The 17,633-nt window shown below is 33.2% G+C and overlaps 1 protein-coding gene across 1 annotated transcript; it reads right to left on the bottom strand.

The window, feature by feature from the left end:
• Window positions 1-631: 631 nt before the first annotated feature.
• On the bottom strand, window positions 632-3,566 carry LOC143575614 (glutathione S-transferase U16-like). The gene is made up of 3 exons (XM_077059933.1): window positions 3,208-3,566; window positions 1,436-1,696; window positions 632-694 (listed from the first exon to the last, which is right to left on the bottom strand). Exons 1-3 carry the CDS (start codon window positions 3,559-3,561, stop codon window positions 632-634), a joined length of 678 nt encoding a protein of 225 aa, XP_076916048.1. The 5' UTR covers window positions 3,562-3,566.
• Window positions 3,567-17,633: the final 14,067 nt, after the last annotated feature.

Here is a 17,633-nt window from a genome sequence, read left to right as displayed (position 1 = left end):
AAACAAACAAATTAAAAGCAACTTGCAATAACCGTGAATCCAAGCAATACTTCTCACCGCTTTTCGTCACCTCACCATTGCTAGATGAAACACTGGCCATGTCATCAACGCATCATGCTAGTCTTACTATATTGGTGGATGCCATCCTTGTTTGCCACATCACCACAACCACTTGGAATGATCTCGACGCTACCCGCACATCTTCTAGTCTGGATCAGCTATTGGCAAAACAAGTTTTATAATAAAACCCAAAGCCATGTAAAGTTTACTAGACGAGTACCAAAACATTAAAAAAAAAAAAATAACTCGTAAGAGAGGTTGGTGTATGCAATCTTTCTATCCACGGTATGGTTTTCATGGCTAGCTCCTAATGAGAAAATATTTAATAGCAAATCGTCCTCAGTTGAAAAGATGTTGTGAATGTTATCGGTCCAAGCCCAATTAACATATATGACACCATAATGGACCAAAGTAAGCAACCCGGTTCAAGTGTTAGCAAGGTCCAACCAATTATGACGGATTTCAGGTTCCATCACAGATTAAAAGGAAGAGGATAATCGAGTTTAGGGCATGAATGAATATTGTTAGCAAGGCCCAACAAATTATGACGTATTTCTGGTCTTCTCATCTCTCATTCTTGAATCTGTTTCCCATCTCCTTCTTTGTTATCATTTGATTTCTCATTGTAATCTCTCTATTGAATTAATAGAATCATAGTGATTACTTCTCAATTGATTATCTCTTTATTATGATAATTTCAGTACCCAACAAAAGACTATAGGATCATAGGAGGAGATTAAGGTTAATTCGTTTTAAGTTAATATCGGCCTCAGTTGCTTAGGGTGTAGGACAGTACAGGAGGAGATTAAGGTAAATTCGTTCATATGGAATTATGGTTTAACAACATATCTAACTAAGTTAATATCCCACGATTGGACAAGTATTGTAACTTTGATTTTGTATACTTCATCGATTCATGATTTGGGGCGGGGTTATTCGTGTTCTATTAATTAGTGGTATCCTGTTCTATTAGTGGTATCCAGACCATGGCTGGAAAAGTTGTATTTATCTATAAGATACTGCAAAAATAATAATGTCACATAAGTAGATAGATTTCTAAAAAAAAGTTCGCTTCATAACTAATTTTATAAAACAAAGGAAAGGATCACTACTAGATGATCTTCATTAGCTTACACACAAACTACAAACTTCAAATCTAACCATATATAGTGTTGATATATGGCATTTATTTAGCGCGTGCGCGCGCGCGCGTATATATATATATATATATATATATATGCAATGGTTTATTTTATGTAGAAACCGAAACATGTATGGGTGGCAACTTGTTTTGGAGCATGTTACGGAAGTCCATATGAACTTCTTGACTTGGAATCATACTCCTAGTCACTTCATGTGACCACATACACTTTACCCATTTTGTAAGTTTTGGGGTTCGTGCTTCATCGATCATTTTTAAACCAAAGATTGTTTCATTAAACTTGAACCACCCCAGAAAACTTCCAATAACAATATCCAGATAACCAATATCATCTCCACCGAAATAGGCCTTCCCCTTGCTCAACTTCACGAATGCTTCTTCCAACATCACAAATCGTTCAATGATCAGCCTTTTCAATTCTTCTCTTCTCTCCCCCTCTTGTGTTATTATCAACTCTTTCATCAATGGATGACACTGTCATGTAATAAAAAGTAAATGTATACAAATAACAAGAGAATTTCGTTTTTAAAATTCAGCGTGAATGAAAATTTTGAAAGAAAAAAAAAAGGTAAAACTCCGTCCAAATAGTAGAAACTTTGATGTACAGATAACCAAAAAGAAAGGAATTATCTAAGCTTACAACAATTGCAACCATATTGTTTCCAACTTTATTATTTAAGCCTTTAAGGAAAAGATTAAAGTTTTGAAGGTTTTTTCTTTATATCATATTTTGCAATTTGCCCTCAAGAGTCAAGACTCAAGGGGGTTTTCTAAATATGATATAGATCGATATATAAACTGACTAGTTATTTTCCTATATATATAAGGATTACTATTTATTCCGTATATTTTTCTTTTTTGGGTGAAAAAATAAGAAAAAACAAATAAATATTATTTAATTAAATAAGGCTTGTATCAGATTCTTTAAAATATGTCTCCGTAAATAAAGATTCCAATATATACTTTTATTCTAAGGTTATATTTGTACGGGGTAATGGAATAGATGAGGGAATGTAATGGATGTGGGAATGAAATGGACAAATAAATGAAATAGATCATTACCATTCTATTGTCATGTTTGGTTACCATTTAAAAATGAAATAATTAATCACTTTATTATTATTAATACTCTTATTAGTAATAATAATAATAATAAATAAATAAATATTGATAATAAATGAATATTCATAATAACTATTTTTAGGACCCTCGTACTGTAACGAGATCGTTAAACTGTATATGCGTTGTGAATGTTAACTTATCAAATTTAAAAAAATATATATATGATAATGTAGTAATAGTTCTGATATAATAATAGTTATATTATAATATATAAAACAATAATGATGATTATATAATAATAATAATAATACAATAACTATAATTGAAAAATAATAATAATTATTATAATATAATTATAACTTTATAATAGTAATAATGATTGTTGACTATTTTGACTTTTTCATTTCTTGAAGGAATGAAAAAAAAAACACCTATATCCAAATGAATGAAAATCCTACACATAGAAGGAGTTTCATTCCATGTGGAATGATCCATTTCATTCATACATGGTAACCAAACATGCTTTTTTCATTTCTTTGGAATAACTTATTGCATTACACCTTCCATTCCTCTATAACAAACACTACCTAAACGTTTAAACTTGACACTGGAAAGTTGTTTCCAACAATGCATGCATATCACCTTATCCATACTAGTAAGGGAAAAATGATCACAAATAGGCATGTTGACTCAAATATCCGTTGGTTTTATATTTGTTCAACTGGGCTGTAGGTGCCAGATTTTGGAGTTTGTGTACCAGTACCACCGGCTCTCATATAGCCGTTAGTGGGTCGATCGGCTTTTCTACAGCCGCGCTGCCCATTTGAGTATGTTTTTCTTCAACATCTCGCTTATTTTGGTGATTTTCCCCAAATCTAATTACCAAAACTAAAATGTTGCGAATGTATTTATTTTGCAAAAACCAATTTTAAATGACATGGATCATAAAATACCTGGGTATCAAAGGTGTAAGCCAAGATCCGGCATTGAGCCCGATCCGAAGGATTGGAAGGGAGGAGAGGGTAGACATAGGGTTGGATCTCATCAAGGTACTCAAGTATGGCAAGAGACTCGATCACGGGCTGTTTATTTGCATGAAAAAAGACAGGGACATGCTGAATAATCGGGTTCGAAGTAAGCAGGAGCTCACTTTTGTTGCGTAGATCTTCCTCAATGTACTCGTACTCTATGCATTTGAGTTTAAGCGCGAACTTAACTCGAGTGACGAATACACTTCCCGCAGCCCCAAGAAGCTTCATTTCGCACGTTTGTGCCATTGAAGTTATTTGAAGGAGATGAGGATTGATGCATTCTTGGAGAAAGAGGGTTGGGGTATTTATAGGCAATATTATTCAAAAATTGTAGACAATTCAACCATTTTCGTAAAATTTTCCTTGTCACGGATGAAATGCATGCATGCTATAGATTATCACTCGACCCTACTTTGATGTGTATATATATGGTCATATGGTGAATCCCAACTGCGATATAACTCAATTTTTGAAAGTTTTGTGACTTTTAAGACTGATTTTTTTTTCTCATTTTCTATAATCTTAATGTTTACAGAATTTATTTAACTATCATAGATCCTCTTATTGCTACTTATAGGTTTTAGTCCCATTTAAGCAAAACGAATAAACCAAACACGTATAAACGAAAAGAGAACATGAAGCAAGTATTAGGGCTGATTAAGGTTCGGCTCGTTTCAATTATTAGGCGAAACCCAAATCGAAAACGAAGTAATCGGTTTTTTGAATATGCAAACCGTTTGGTTTTCGGTTTTCCGGTTTTTCGGTTCGGTTATTTTCTGTTTTTTTCCAATTATGTGTTGACATTGCAAAAAAAAATGAAAATGCATATTTTAAGCTTGTATAAAAAAACGTGTTAGAGTACCACATTTCACATATATATTGAATTCAAAAATCAAAAAATAGGCACGTGTTACGTGGAACTATACGAATACAAAAATGATAAATAAAGTTTAAAAATTTAAAAGCATTAAAACTTTAGTCCCGATCTTCATTTATCATCTTATTTATTTATCCTAAAAGTTTAGTCCATTCCTCATCATCTTGATAATCTTTATCATCATCAATCGGTTCGGTTTTTCAAAAATACATAACCGAATCGAAACCGGAATTTCGGTTTTTCAAAAAAACAAAAAATTAACCGTCGGTTAATGCTTCGGTTCAGTTTTTTCGGTACGGTTTTTTCGGTTAATTCGGTTTTCTGCTCACCCTTAGCAAGCATGGTCGGATTTTACAAACAGTAACACATGAACCCAAAATTAAAAGGGTTAATATTCGTTTTCGAAAATGGTTTTCTGCTCACTTCGAAAATGGTTTTTCTTTCTTTTTCGAAGAAATTAATATTCTTTCTTGGGAGCTTTTTCTCAAAAGCAGTGAAAAAAGTATATATTATTTTATTATTTTTTTAAAAAATATTTACCAAACTAATGTTTTTATTTACTTTGTATTTATCTTTACTTTTAAACCCATATACTGGTGTCTTTTTAATTTTTTTTCATGTAGTTAATCTATTATTTATTTTTTCATCATAATTCGTATATATATTTTATTTTCATCAATCCGATATCTTCGTCTTTCTTACCACTCAGCCTTTTTTTTTTAATTTTTCGTTAAAAATCTTTTCTTCTTATTTTCTTTTTTTCTTTTTGATCTACTATTGTTAAATATAAAAACAAATAAATTATATTAAATAAATTCAAAAAGAAATAAGAAACATAAAGAGAATAACCAAATATTAATGAATAACTATGGAGCACAAACAAAAAGGCAAAAATGCCAAATAAAGTCAAGTCGCTACCGATCTCTACAACAATAAACAAATTAAAATTGAAAACGGGAAATTAAATTTAATCTGCTTCAGTGAACGTATTTAAAAAACACAGAAGTTTGGTAAAAGTCGGGCGTTGGTAAAACCCAAGAATTGCGGCGCTTATTCAATGCGAATTCGATCAGTATCCAGTAGGTTTGTTATGGTACCAGCACTGAACCCAAAAAATAAATTCCTAAACTTATCATATTTAAAACAAAAATATAACAACATATATCGGTAAAACGAGGATGTTGATAAAACCCAGGCGTAGCGGGCTATTGGCGACTATTCAATGAGAATTCGATCAGTGTCATCGTGTCAGTCAGGTTCGTTAAAATACCATAACTTAACCCAAAAACAAATTTGTAAAATGAGCATATTAAAAAAAATAATAACATAATTTGGTAAAATCCAGGCATTGCAACGACTATTCGACTTAAATTTGACCGGTATCAATTAGGTTCGTTAAGTTATGGAAACCAAACCCAAAAAATAAAAATCGTAAAACTAATATATTTAAACAAAAAGGCAAAAAAATAAATATATTTCAAAACAAGAAAAAAAATCAAATAAGTAAAGAAATAAAAAGAACACAGAACTAAGAATGGGTTAGTAAAATAATAAAAAAAGGTTGTTCATAAAAAATATATAAAAAATAACTAATAGATAAAAACTTTAGTATGATGATTTTAAAGTAAAAGGTGATTATAAAAAAAACACTAGTTTAGTTTGGTAAATAATGTTTAAGAAACACCAAAATAATAAATACTTTTTCCATCAACACTAGTTTGGAAAAAAAACTCTTTCTGAGGTTCGTTTGAGAAAAAATTTGTTAACCAATAAATATAAAATTTTAAGAAAGAAAAATAAATGAGTACGGGAGGAACGACACGCAACACCAATCGGAGTTTGATTTCTTTGGGCTTGATGGAGACATAGCTCCTTCCATCTTGTGGCTATGTGTAGTGGGAAGCTACAAATTGGAGGATAAGTGATATGTGACGCCTAATCAGTAAATGGAGAATTTTTGTTTTAGAGTTGTAATAGTGTTGTAGCCTAATATTGCCTTATCACATCATATATACACACACACACTGGGCGGGTGCCCATGCTATGCGGCGGGTGTTTTAACGCAGACCCTATTAATCACGTAATACTTATGAGTGTTTATGGTTATGTTTTGGTTTAAAACCGTGAAACAGTTTAAACCGAATATCGGTGTAGTTTCACAGTTGATAGTTTTAATTTTGGTCGGTTGGTCAGTTTCAAAATTTTCAAACCCTAATCAATGATTTGTTTTACGGTTTATATCGAAAACCGGCCATATGAAACCAGACCAGACTGTAATATTGAATGCATTTTAATTTCTTATAGTATTTAGTATTAGATATGTTTTATTATATATATTTGATATAGTTAAAATACAATTGAACAAAGTCTTTCTTAAATACGGGTAAACTTGGATATAATAACTTTCTATTAATTTAATTCCAGTATGATTTGTAGTAATCTTGGTTCTTGTTATTATTTCGTGTCTTAAGTCTTCCAATTATGTGGCTAAAATTATCATTTTTCGTATTATGATACTCTAAGGTATCATATCTTGTTGATGCTTAGTTAGGATTGATGGTACAGTTAAATTAATAATTATTTTAAACATTTATTATCATAGCTTAAATTGTGAAACCAAACCGGAACCATACCGTAAGTAACAGTTTGGTTTCAATTTTCAATGACTGAGTTATTGTTTTGGACGACAAAAAACGATACTAACACTAGGCTCACAAGTTTAACTTAAAAACCATCAGAATCGGCATTGAAGGCCCCTACGCTACATATTAATTTGTTTAAATTTTAAAAATTATAACAATATCATATTCAAATTAAAGAGAATAAAATGTTCATTTTTATGGTATAATTTTTCTACAAAATATTAACGTATGAAAAAGTTATTGTCGTTTAAAAATCATGGGTGGGAAGTTAGTTTAAAACTAAAATTAAAAACATAATATGGTTACAGATGAGGGGGTAAACTTGTAAATTGGATAAATTATGGTTATGTTTAAAAGACAACTTTACCCCTATTAACACATGTACTTTATGCATTAGAATTTGTAAAACTCTTAAAATCAAGTGTCTTAATTTACCATTGTCTCATGTATTATACATATATATGGGTGAGATCAAATGAAAACTACTCTTAAAAAGAAAACTTAAAAACTCCTAAAGACTTGTTTTTAACTTTTTTTTTAAAAAAAATTGGAGTTTCTTTTTTTTTTCCATTATTCTTATATGTTGTTGTTTCAAAAAAAAAAAAAAAAACAAAAACAAAAAAAAAACGAAAAACATAGCTCGTCGGTGTGGTGCACATGTATAATAGTGTGTATTGCGTATATGCAAAAGTGTTGAATTGCATAAAATACAACACTATTAAACATATTTAATACACATTTTTGTATATATGCTATATAAGACTTATTGGGACCAGGATTTCTGATTCTTGAAGATCAGCTATTCTTGGCATTCGTAGACACCTGTTGCCAGGACTGAGGATCCTGTATGATTCAACGATCCTCAACAGTTGATTTCAAATATATTCTAATATATTTTTTGTAGGTATAAAAACGTGTTTACTAGCAAGCCTATTTTTGCGGGAGGTTTACTTTACCGAGTCTTCCCAGCCCGTCCTCACTCGTAAGCGGTCAAGAAGAAGTGGTAAACTAACGTGTCCGAGTTTGACGCAAAGTAGTTAGTGTCCGTTGTAATCTTTTATGTATTTAAACTATTAAGTCATAGCTGATCACACACAACACTCTTAGCATATCTAGAATCCTCTGCATATTTGTCAACACTTTATACTCACGATCAGCTTTAATTCCAACATTTGTAATCTTTTTAAGCTAAATATAATTGGTAGTGATAGTTTTCACTACCCAAGGTTTTTGTGCCGGAGGTATACTAGTTGCCAAGGGCTTTTCCTCGTATAAATCACGTTGTTCATCTTTTAGATTCATCATTTTGTTCACATTATTCATACAAGCATCAAACCTCACAAACTAATTTGGTTACTTGATCCTTAAACCGATTTTTGACCAAATCTATTTGGCGCCCACGTGGGGCCATTGGTGCTTTAATCCCAAAAATTCCTACCTTTATTCAATCTCTACATTCCAAGATATCAGTCAATGGCCTCTCAAGGAAAAGCTGCTTCTACAACTGCTACTTCAAGTGCTCCGGCTCAAATGAATTTTCCACTACTACCTTCCTCTACGAAACCACAAAAGCCCATAACTGTTGCTCAGAAAAAGGAGACTGCCATTTTCTCCAGATCAAAATCCACTACTATCTCCCAAACGGTAACTGCTAACAACGATGTTTTTGTTTTATGTGCGCAGATGAAAAACTATATGGAGCAGCAAAACAAGACCAACCAGAGGATCCTCCATGAGATTGAGGAAATCAAGAGAACTATAAAGACTGCTGAGGACACAATCATCCCAAAGATACTTAACTTCAGCACCCCAGATTTCCCAGGCCAAAGATGCCCAGTATCCACTTATCCTCAACAGGGATCCTCAGATCTCTTCCAAAAAGGATACTCCGCTCAGTGTTCGCAAGGATCATCTATCCTTCAACAAGGATCCTCGAGTCAATATTTAAGATCCTCTAGCCAGTTCTCTCAAGGACCATCCTCCTTCTAGTCTGGACCTTCAGGTTTCTACCAAGGATCCTCTGGTCACCAGACAGAACCCATCGTTCATCAGCATCCAGGCTCCTACAACCCTTATGGAAAAGAACCTTTGAGGGAGCCACGATCAAGGCCATCAGAGGTCAACGAAGGGGACTTCATGCCCATGCAGACCAATGCTCCTGCCGGACCAACTCTAGATGCTGAAAAAACATATCCTGGACACAGCTATGGAGTGGGATCTTTTGATCATGTTGGGACTTATATTTTAGACCGATGCATCGAATTATTACTTTTATGGGTGAAAAATAATTAATATTTTTGGTCTCAACCAAGGGTGGATGGCTTGAAGACCAAGACATGCTAGACTAGTACAAGTAGATGTATTTGTTAATTTGTCTAGAATGAGTGTATTGTGTATTGTGTGAGATCTAGGGTTTTATCTCTTAGAGAGAGCCGCCGCCTCCAGGATGAGCTCTCCTGGAGGTGGCTGATCTTTATTGTATCAACCCAAACATTTGAAATTTATTTGATGATTTGGGTAAAATTTATACTAGTCTAGCTCGGCTCTCAACATAATGTTTTGTTTATCTTTGTTTATTATAGAATCAACAATCTTGATAAGGATGGTCAAGGTTGTTTCACTCATACTTGATTTGAAGACACATTTTTCAAAGACAATTGCAACGAAATTGGGGGAGTAAAAATTCTTGAATTTCATTGCAAATTGCTTGCTTCAAATCAAGTGAAAAGACTCAAGTTAAGGAAAAGTTGATTAAGATCAATAATCCAAGATTCTTTATGTTTCTTTATTTGTGAGTATAGTACGATCAAGCATGATTTACTACCTCGAGCAAGGTTCAGAACCTTTAGTGGTTGATTCTTCTAAGTGTTAAGGCTTCGAGCAAGCTACACTTCAACGAGCAAGAGTGTTCTTCTATCGAGTATGGATTGTCAATCGAGCAAACAACTTGATCATTCAGGTTTTAACCAAGTAAACCATCACAGGATGTTCTAACACATGGGGACGAGCATGGATGCAATAAGAAGATGTCACGTGATCAAAGCAAGGACTTCGAGCACAGTTCAGTTCCCGAGCAAGAATTTCATCCGAGCATGATAAAGACTGCTTAATAAGAATAACTGAAGACATCAAGAAGAATGAGCTTGATCGATGGACTAGTTCGAGCAAAGCTTGGATTAGTCAAGAAGAATGAAGCTTACTGGAGGAGAATATAATTCTCTGAAAGAGAATATATTCTAAGTAAAGTATGCTCGAAGACACTCATCGAGCATACCTTGCAAAGGAAAGGTTTAAAGATGACTTACAAGGGAAGAAACGGGTTTGAAGAATGGAAGATTATTTGATGATCACATTGAGTAGAAATTCGATGGCATCGGTCTAAGGGGGAGATTGTTGGGGCTTATATTTTAGACCGACGCATCGAATTATTACTTTTATGGGTGAAAAATAATTAATATTTTTGGTCTCAACCAAGGGTGGATGGCTTGAAGACCAAGACATGCTAGACTAGTATAAATAGATGTATTTGTTAATTTGTCTAGAATGAGTGTATTGTGTATTGTGTGAGATCTAGGGTTTATCTCTTTGAGAGAGCCGCCGCCTCCAGGATGAGCTCTCCTGGAGGTGGCTGATCTTTATTGTATGTATGTGTGTATGTATGAGAGCTTTGTAATGACAATCTTTTGGTTAATGAAATCATACTGCCACATCTTTATCTTTGTGAATCAATTGCATATGTTTGTTCATCCAGTCTATTGTTCATTGTAATCGATTCAGGCTCTCTCCCAAACACCACTCATCCGTCCAAAACCCCCTTTCAAGAGCGAATACGATTCGATCCTAGCTCAGATCCGAGCTCCACCGTTAATAATGACCATTATTCACGCTTTCGCACCGAGGCTCGACTCTCACAGATCACACAAGAGGTAGTACTTACAATAACTTATCCTTTGGCACTAATCGTGGTGGTATGCAGGATACAGGAATCAACCAAGCTATAGCCCGTGAGTTGCAGAAACTCAAGGATATGATATCCAGTGTACCAGGAGTCATCAAACCCATCCCGAAGTTACCAGCAGGGAGTCATAACATATCCAGATTCGCTCCTTCAGTTTGTGATGCTGAAATACCAAAGCGCTTCACCGCCCCTAGCATGAAACTGTATGATGGGTCCACTAATCCTGAGGAACACGTAGCATTATACCGAGAGAAGATGGAGATTAATCCTATTCCAGAAAAACTGAAGGAAGCTTGCTTGTTCAAAGGCTTTGGATCAACACTAACAGGATCTGCCCTTAAATAACTACCAAGTCTTCCTCCTTATTCAATTACTTTTTTTTCTCATTTGATCAATCTGTTTAATAACCCCGTAGGCAGTTCCTTACTAGGTTTGGAAGAGTGGCCTTGGAGATTCCAAACCTGGATGTCCCGACAGCTGTTGAGGCATTCAAAATGGGATTACAAAAGGATTCTCTATTTTATCAAGATCTTGTTATGACCCCTTGCAGGAACTTAGATGAAGTCCGAAACAGAGCTCTAAGGTTCATCAGGTTGGAGGAAGATCAGAGAATACAATATCAACTGAACACTCCAACAAGAAATGAGTCTCAAGACAAAAGACAAGGATCCTACTTCAGGAATAACAACTCCAAACCATATTCCAAACCAGATAGCCAGAAGATCAATGCTGTAGAGGAGAAGAGGACGAAGAAGATTGTCCAAGAATATCCGATTATTGTTTCTCTGTGGATAAGGAAGGAGTAATGCTTGCTGTTAGGAACTTGGGTGATAAAGCGAGATGGCCAAGGAAGAATGAGAAGGTGCCTCCACCCAAAGATAAATCAAAATGGTGTGCTTTCCACGAAGACTTCGGCCATATGACAGAAGATTGTATCACCTTAAGAATGGAAATCAGCTACCTCCTCAGCAAAGGCTACCTCAAGGAACTATTTGGAAGGAAAAAGTCAAGGACCCAGGATCCTGAACTAGTCCTGTAAAAGGCTGCTCCACCTCCTCTAGATGCCCAAGTTATCAATGTAATCTTAGGAGGCTCCAACATATGTGGGACTTCGTATTCTGCTGCAAAGAAACACGCCAAAGAGTGTAAATTGGAGAATGGTGAAAGGCCGATAAGGACTTCTACAATAGTTGAGCAAAAAGTCAACTTTTTCGACGAGGATGATCGAGTCAATGTCCAGGACCCTCATCACGATGGTTTGGTCATTACTTTGTTTATTTCTAACCATTATGTTCGCAGGATCCTTATTGATGGTGGGAGTTCAGTCAACATCATCCATTTGGAAATGCTCATAAGAATGAATGTTTCAGAGTCAGAAATCGTCCCAAGATCCTCAGTCCTAGTAGGATTCAGTGGAGAAATGAAGAACACACTAGGGGACATCAAACTCCCCATATACAAAGAGGGAGTAAATTCTATTCAAAAATTTGGTGTTATCGATACCTTGTCTTGTTGTAATGTTATTCTTGGCAGGCCTTGGATACACTAGATGAAGGCAGTTCCCTCTACTTACCATCAATGTGTGAAACTGCCTACCCCATGGGGGGATAGCGAAGATCGAGAGTGACCAACAAGACGCCAAGAATTGCTATACTTCTTCAATGAAGCCTACAAAGAAGCTAAGGGAAGCATAGCAATTACAGAAAGCAAGAAGGAACGCCATGGAGACTAGGGAACAAGATTCTAAGGAAGTGGCCTTGCACCCAAAGGATCCTGACGTAAAAGTCCTAATTGGAGTAGAAATTCAAGAATCCATCTGGAAGGATCTAGTAACGAAGAAAATCGACCTTTTCATGGAAACACGAAGATATGACAGGTATTTCTAAGGACGTTATAACTCATAAACTTGGAATTGATCCTTCTTTCAGGCCTGTTCATTAAAAAGGAAGGAAGTTTGCCCTGGAAAGAAATGCAATCATCCAGGAAGAGGTACAGAAGTTATTGAAGGCAAATATGATTAGGGAGGTAATGTATCCAAAATGGTTAGCCAATGTGGTTGTTGTTCAAAAGAAAAACGGAAAGTGGAGGGTATGTGTCGACTTTACTAATTTGAATAAGGCATGTCCCAAGGATCCTTTCCCTCTCCCCCACATTGAATCTATAGTGGATGCTACTACAGGGCATGAAATGCTGACTTTAATTGATGCTTCATCAGGATTTCAACAAATCCAAATGGAGCCATCTGATCAAGAGGATACATCATTTATAACCCCTACGGGCATATATTGTTATATTTCTATGCCGTTTGGTCTTAGAAATGCAGGTGCCACATATCAGAGACTGGTCAATATGACGTTCAAGGATCAGTTAGGAGACACCATGGAAGTTTATATTGATGACATGGTGGTGAAATTGAAGAAGGTTGAAGATCACCTCAAGGATTTAGAAGTAGCATTTGACATCCTTGACAAATACAACATGAAGCTAAATCCTGCTAAATATGTATTTGGCGTCAAGGACGGAAAATTCCTTGGATATCTAGTGACCAAAAAGGGGATAGAAGCGAGTCCGGAGCAGATTCAAGCTATTATAAACCTCAAGTCCCCAACGAATGTTAAAGAGGTTCAAAGATTAACTGGAAGGGTAGCAGCATTGAACAGGTTCATATCGAAGTCCTCAGAGAAATGTAAAGATTTTTATGACATTTTGAGAAAAAAACAAGAAATTTGAGTGGACGGAGATACATGAAGCTGCCCTCACCGCTCTGAAGGACTACTTATTCTTGGCCCCCGCTCTGATGAAACCAATGATGGAGAACCATTGATTTTTTATATGGCTGTTTCTCTCACTGCTTTAAGTGCGGTCCTAGTAAAGGATCACAAAGGTAACCAACATCCTATTTACTATGTATGTAAAAGTCTCCTTGATGCAGAATCCATGTATTCTCACTTATAAAACTTATTCTTGCTCTAATTATGGCTTCCACTAAGTTAGGACATTATTTTGAAACTCATACTATTATTGTAAAAACTAATTATCCTATTAAGAATGTCCTTAGAAAACCAGAAATGTCAGGTAGAATGGCTAAGTGGGCTGTAAAACTGAGTGCTTATGATATTCAATATGAGCCTAGAAACGCGATCAAGTCACAAGCCCTAGCAGACTTTGTAGCTGACTTCACTAGTGACATAGAGGAACAAGCCAATCTTGAAGTTCAACAGCTTGAAGAAACCTAGGATCGTTGGACACTCTTCACTGATGGAGCCTCAAATGTTAAAGGAACAGGATTGGGAATACTACTAAAATCACCACAGGGGGACACACTACCCCAATCGATAGCTTGTGAATTCCAGGCTACTAACAATGAAGTAGAGTATGAAGCACTCATTACTGGTGTACAGCTAGCCAAAGGTATGAGAATCTGGTATCTTCAAATCTTTGTGGATTCATTATTGATTGCTAATCATTTTAATGGCTTGAGAGAATTAGGGAGCAACCAAAGAGCTTTTAAGGGCTTTTGTTTATATATATTATATATATAATATCACACACATAATAATAAAATAATAATATTTCCAAACACATCACCGATGACAAACATGCGTCGTCTCCCCTATCACCCCTTTTATCTACCGGGGGGGAGGGTGTTCGTGGGCCTTATCGTCTTCTATTGCCGTTCACTACACACTCTGTCTAGTAACAATACTTTCCTTTCTCCTGTCACAAACTAAAAGTCATCTAAGAAATGAATTGTAAATTTTCTTTTTGAAAAAAGAGAATCATGACTTGGTCTCTTACCAGTCAAACTTGTTTGCAATTGCATGTATCTTTCAATGTCTTAAAATTCTAACCAACTTTTGATCTTAAAATTAAAAGTTTCTTATATTATTCAATATTAAAGAAATTCGTATATACTCATACGTATCTGTGAAAATAATATGTATATAACCGATTCAAACTAGCTTAAAATATCATATGCTTTTAAAAAAGTATGAGTGATCAAATTTATTACTCATTTAATAAAAATTACTTCAAGAAATAACCATTTTACCATTTGTTGGTCTAAAGTTTAAAATTTCACATTTGCCAAGACTTCTTTTTTTTTAAAGGTAAATTTCTTTGCTGGTAGTAGGACTTGAACCCAAGATCTTGGTGTTAAGAGACTTTGTCTCTACCATTGGGCCACCACCTCAATAACCTTAAAATTTATATTTAGTAGTTATAAATATTATATATATATATATATATATATGGGTGGGATCTAGAGAGAACTCCTCTTAAAGAGAGAACTAAAGAACTAATAAAAACTATTTTTAACTTTTTTTAAAAAAATATTTTGTGATTTTTTTTTCTTTCCTCCTAATAAGATGATATTATTCCTAAAATAAAAAAAATAAAAATAAAAAAACCGTCGATGTAGTGCATATGTGCACTAATGTGTATTATATATATACAATAGTGTTTTATTGCATATAATGCAACACAATTATATTATACAATACATACTATTGAATATATTCAAATACAAACACAAATAATTGTACTCAAAACAAACTATCGTATATACGTAATACAACACTAATGCACATATGCACTATATTGTTTTTTTGGTATTATTGTATATAATATAACACTATTGCACTAATACAATACAAAAAAATTGAATATATGCTATTCAACATTATTGTACATATCAAAATACACACTAGTGCACATATGCAATAAAAAAAAGTCGATGTATTGCATATGTGCACTACAATGAGTTTTTTTTTATTATTTTATTATTTTTCTTTTATTTTTTTATAATTTTTGACTGATTTGTAACGAAATATAAGAATAATGGCAAAAACGAAAATTTAAAAATATTTTTTTTAATTAAATTAAAAATATTTCTTTATTAGTTCTCTAGTTCTTTCTTTAAGAATGAGTTCTCTCTTGATCCGCTCCCTATATATATATATATAAATATATATATATATATATATATATATATGGTAAAGTTAAAATACAAAGGATAATAAAAATGAGAAGTGTGAGAAGAAATTTAATCCATTGATCTTAGATTTTAATGGTGGAGATTAATTAAAAAATAAATTGATGAGAATGGCATAAAGGTAATAACCCACTTTTATTTACTTTTTCTTTCCACATGCAATGTCAATTTTCCTGTCATTTTAAAACGTCCATAACCTTTTCATGCAACATTATTTTTTTTTAAATTTTTCCATAATAACAAATGTTATTTTATCTTTAATATGAGTATCATATTGTTATATAAAAATAAAAAAATAGTGGGTTTTTTATATTGTGTTATTAGTTGTTCATTATGATTTTTAATTGAGTTTTTCTATGCATCGTGTTATAGATTTTGGTCATTGTGTTAGCAATTGATACTCATATTAAGGATAACAATTAAAACAAAGATTACGTCATTGTGTCTTTTTTTTTTGTCATTGTGTCTTTGTGCTCATCATTTGTCTTTCTACTTATCATTGTGTTTTAGTCATTATGCATTACATTCATGTCATTGGGTAATATGTAGTTTCCATTGTGTTTTACATTTCAGGTTATTGTGTTATATGTATTCACCATTATGTTTTACGTTTCAGGTCATTGTGCTATATGCATTCACCATTGTGTTTTACGTTTCAGGTCATTGTGTTATATGCATTCATCATTGTGTTTTACGTTTCATGTAATTGTGTAATATGTATTCATCATTGTGTTTTATGTATTTGGTAATTTGTTGTTATTTTATAATTATATTTACGTATTATTATTACACAACCGTATTATTAGCATTTAAAAAAACAATGACAAACAGAAAGACACAATGACGAAAAAACACAAAAACACAATGACGTAAATTTTTTTAAAGTTTTTATATAACAATATGATACTCATATTAAAAAAGATAAAAAAACACTTGCTATCATGGTGAAATGTTTTTAAAAAAATAATATTACATGAAAAAGTTATGGACGTTTTAAAATGATGGGGGAATTGACATTTAACTTGTATGTGAAGAGAGAAAATATGTACTATTACTTTTATACCCTTTTACCTTTGGTCCCCACTTGACTCATATCAATCAACTATGGTTTCTCACACTTCTCATTTTTATTGGCCTGTGTAGAATAACTCAACCCTATATATATATAGGGTAAGGATCATAAGGGAACCCTTTGCAAATTGAGAATTTTGAGAACCATTTTGAACCAATAAAAATAACCTCTAAAAAATACTAAAAAAATTATAAAACAAAAAAAAACGTAAATTTTAAAAAAGTAAAAAATCAAAATTCTTATATTTTATTCCGGTTTCATGAAAAAACACGAAAATAAAAATTAATTAATTCGTATTATACCTATGCACGTGTGTATAATTTCATTTAATCTCTAGTTACGTAATATACACATATGTACATTATCATTTACCTTAAATTATACATATATGTAGAATTTAGCTAAACCGAGAAATTTTTTTTCTTGTTTTTTGTTTTTTTTTTATTTTTTATGAAATTGGGATGATATATAAGAATTTTGGTTTTTTTACTTTTTCTATTTTTGTGTTTTTTTGTTTTATGATTTTTTTTATTTTTGGGTTTTTTGTGCTCTAAAATGGTACTCATAGTTCTCAATTCCCAAAAAATTCACACACACACACGAACACACACACACAGATATATATATATATACACTAAAAATCAAAACTTCTTCTACTCGCACTTTTAACCGTTCATAAAAAATACTTTTTTCATTGCCGGGTAGTATATGTAACATCCTACTTTTAAAATAATAAATAAGAAAATTTAATTATTAATTAAGTGTTATTATTGAAT

Source organism: Bidens hawaiensis, unplaced genomic scaffold, assembly GCF_021521415.1.
Source record: "Bidens hawaiensis isolate Kalapana, Puna unplaced genomic scaffold, B.hawaiensis_p1.1 tig00027550_1, whole genome shotgun sequence".
Classification (NCBI taxonomy): Eukaryota; Viridiplantae; Streptophyta; class Magnoliopsida; order Asterales; family Asteraceae; genus Bidens; species Bidens hawaiensis.
Note: the sequence above shows the minus strand (reverse complement) of the source record. Positions and strands in the feature narration are given on the sequence as shown.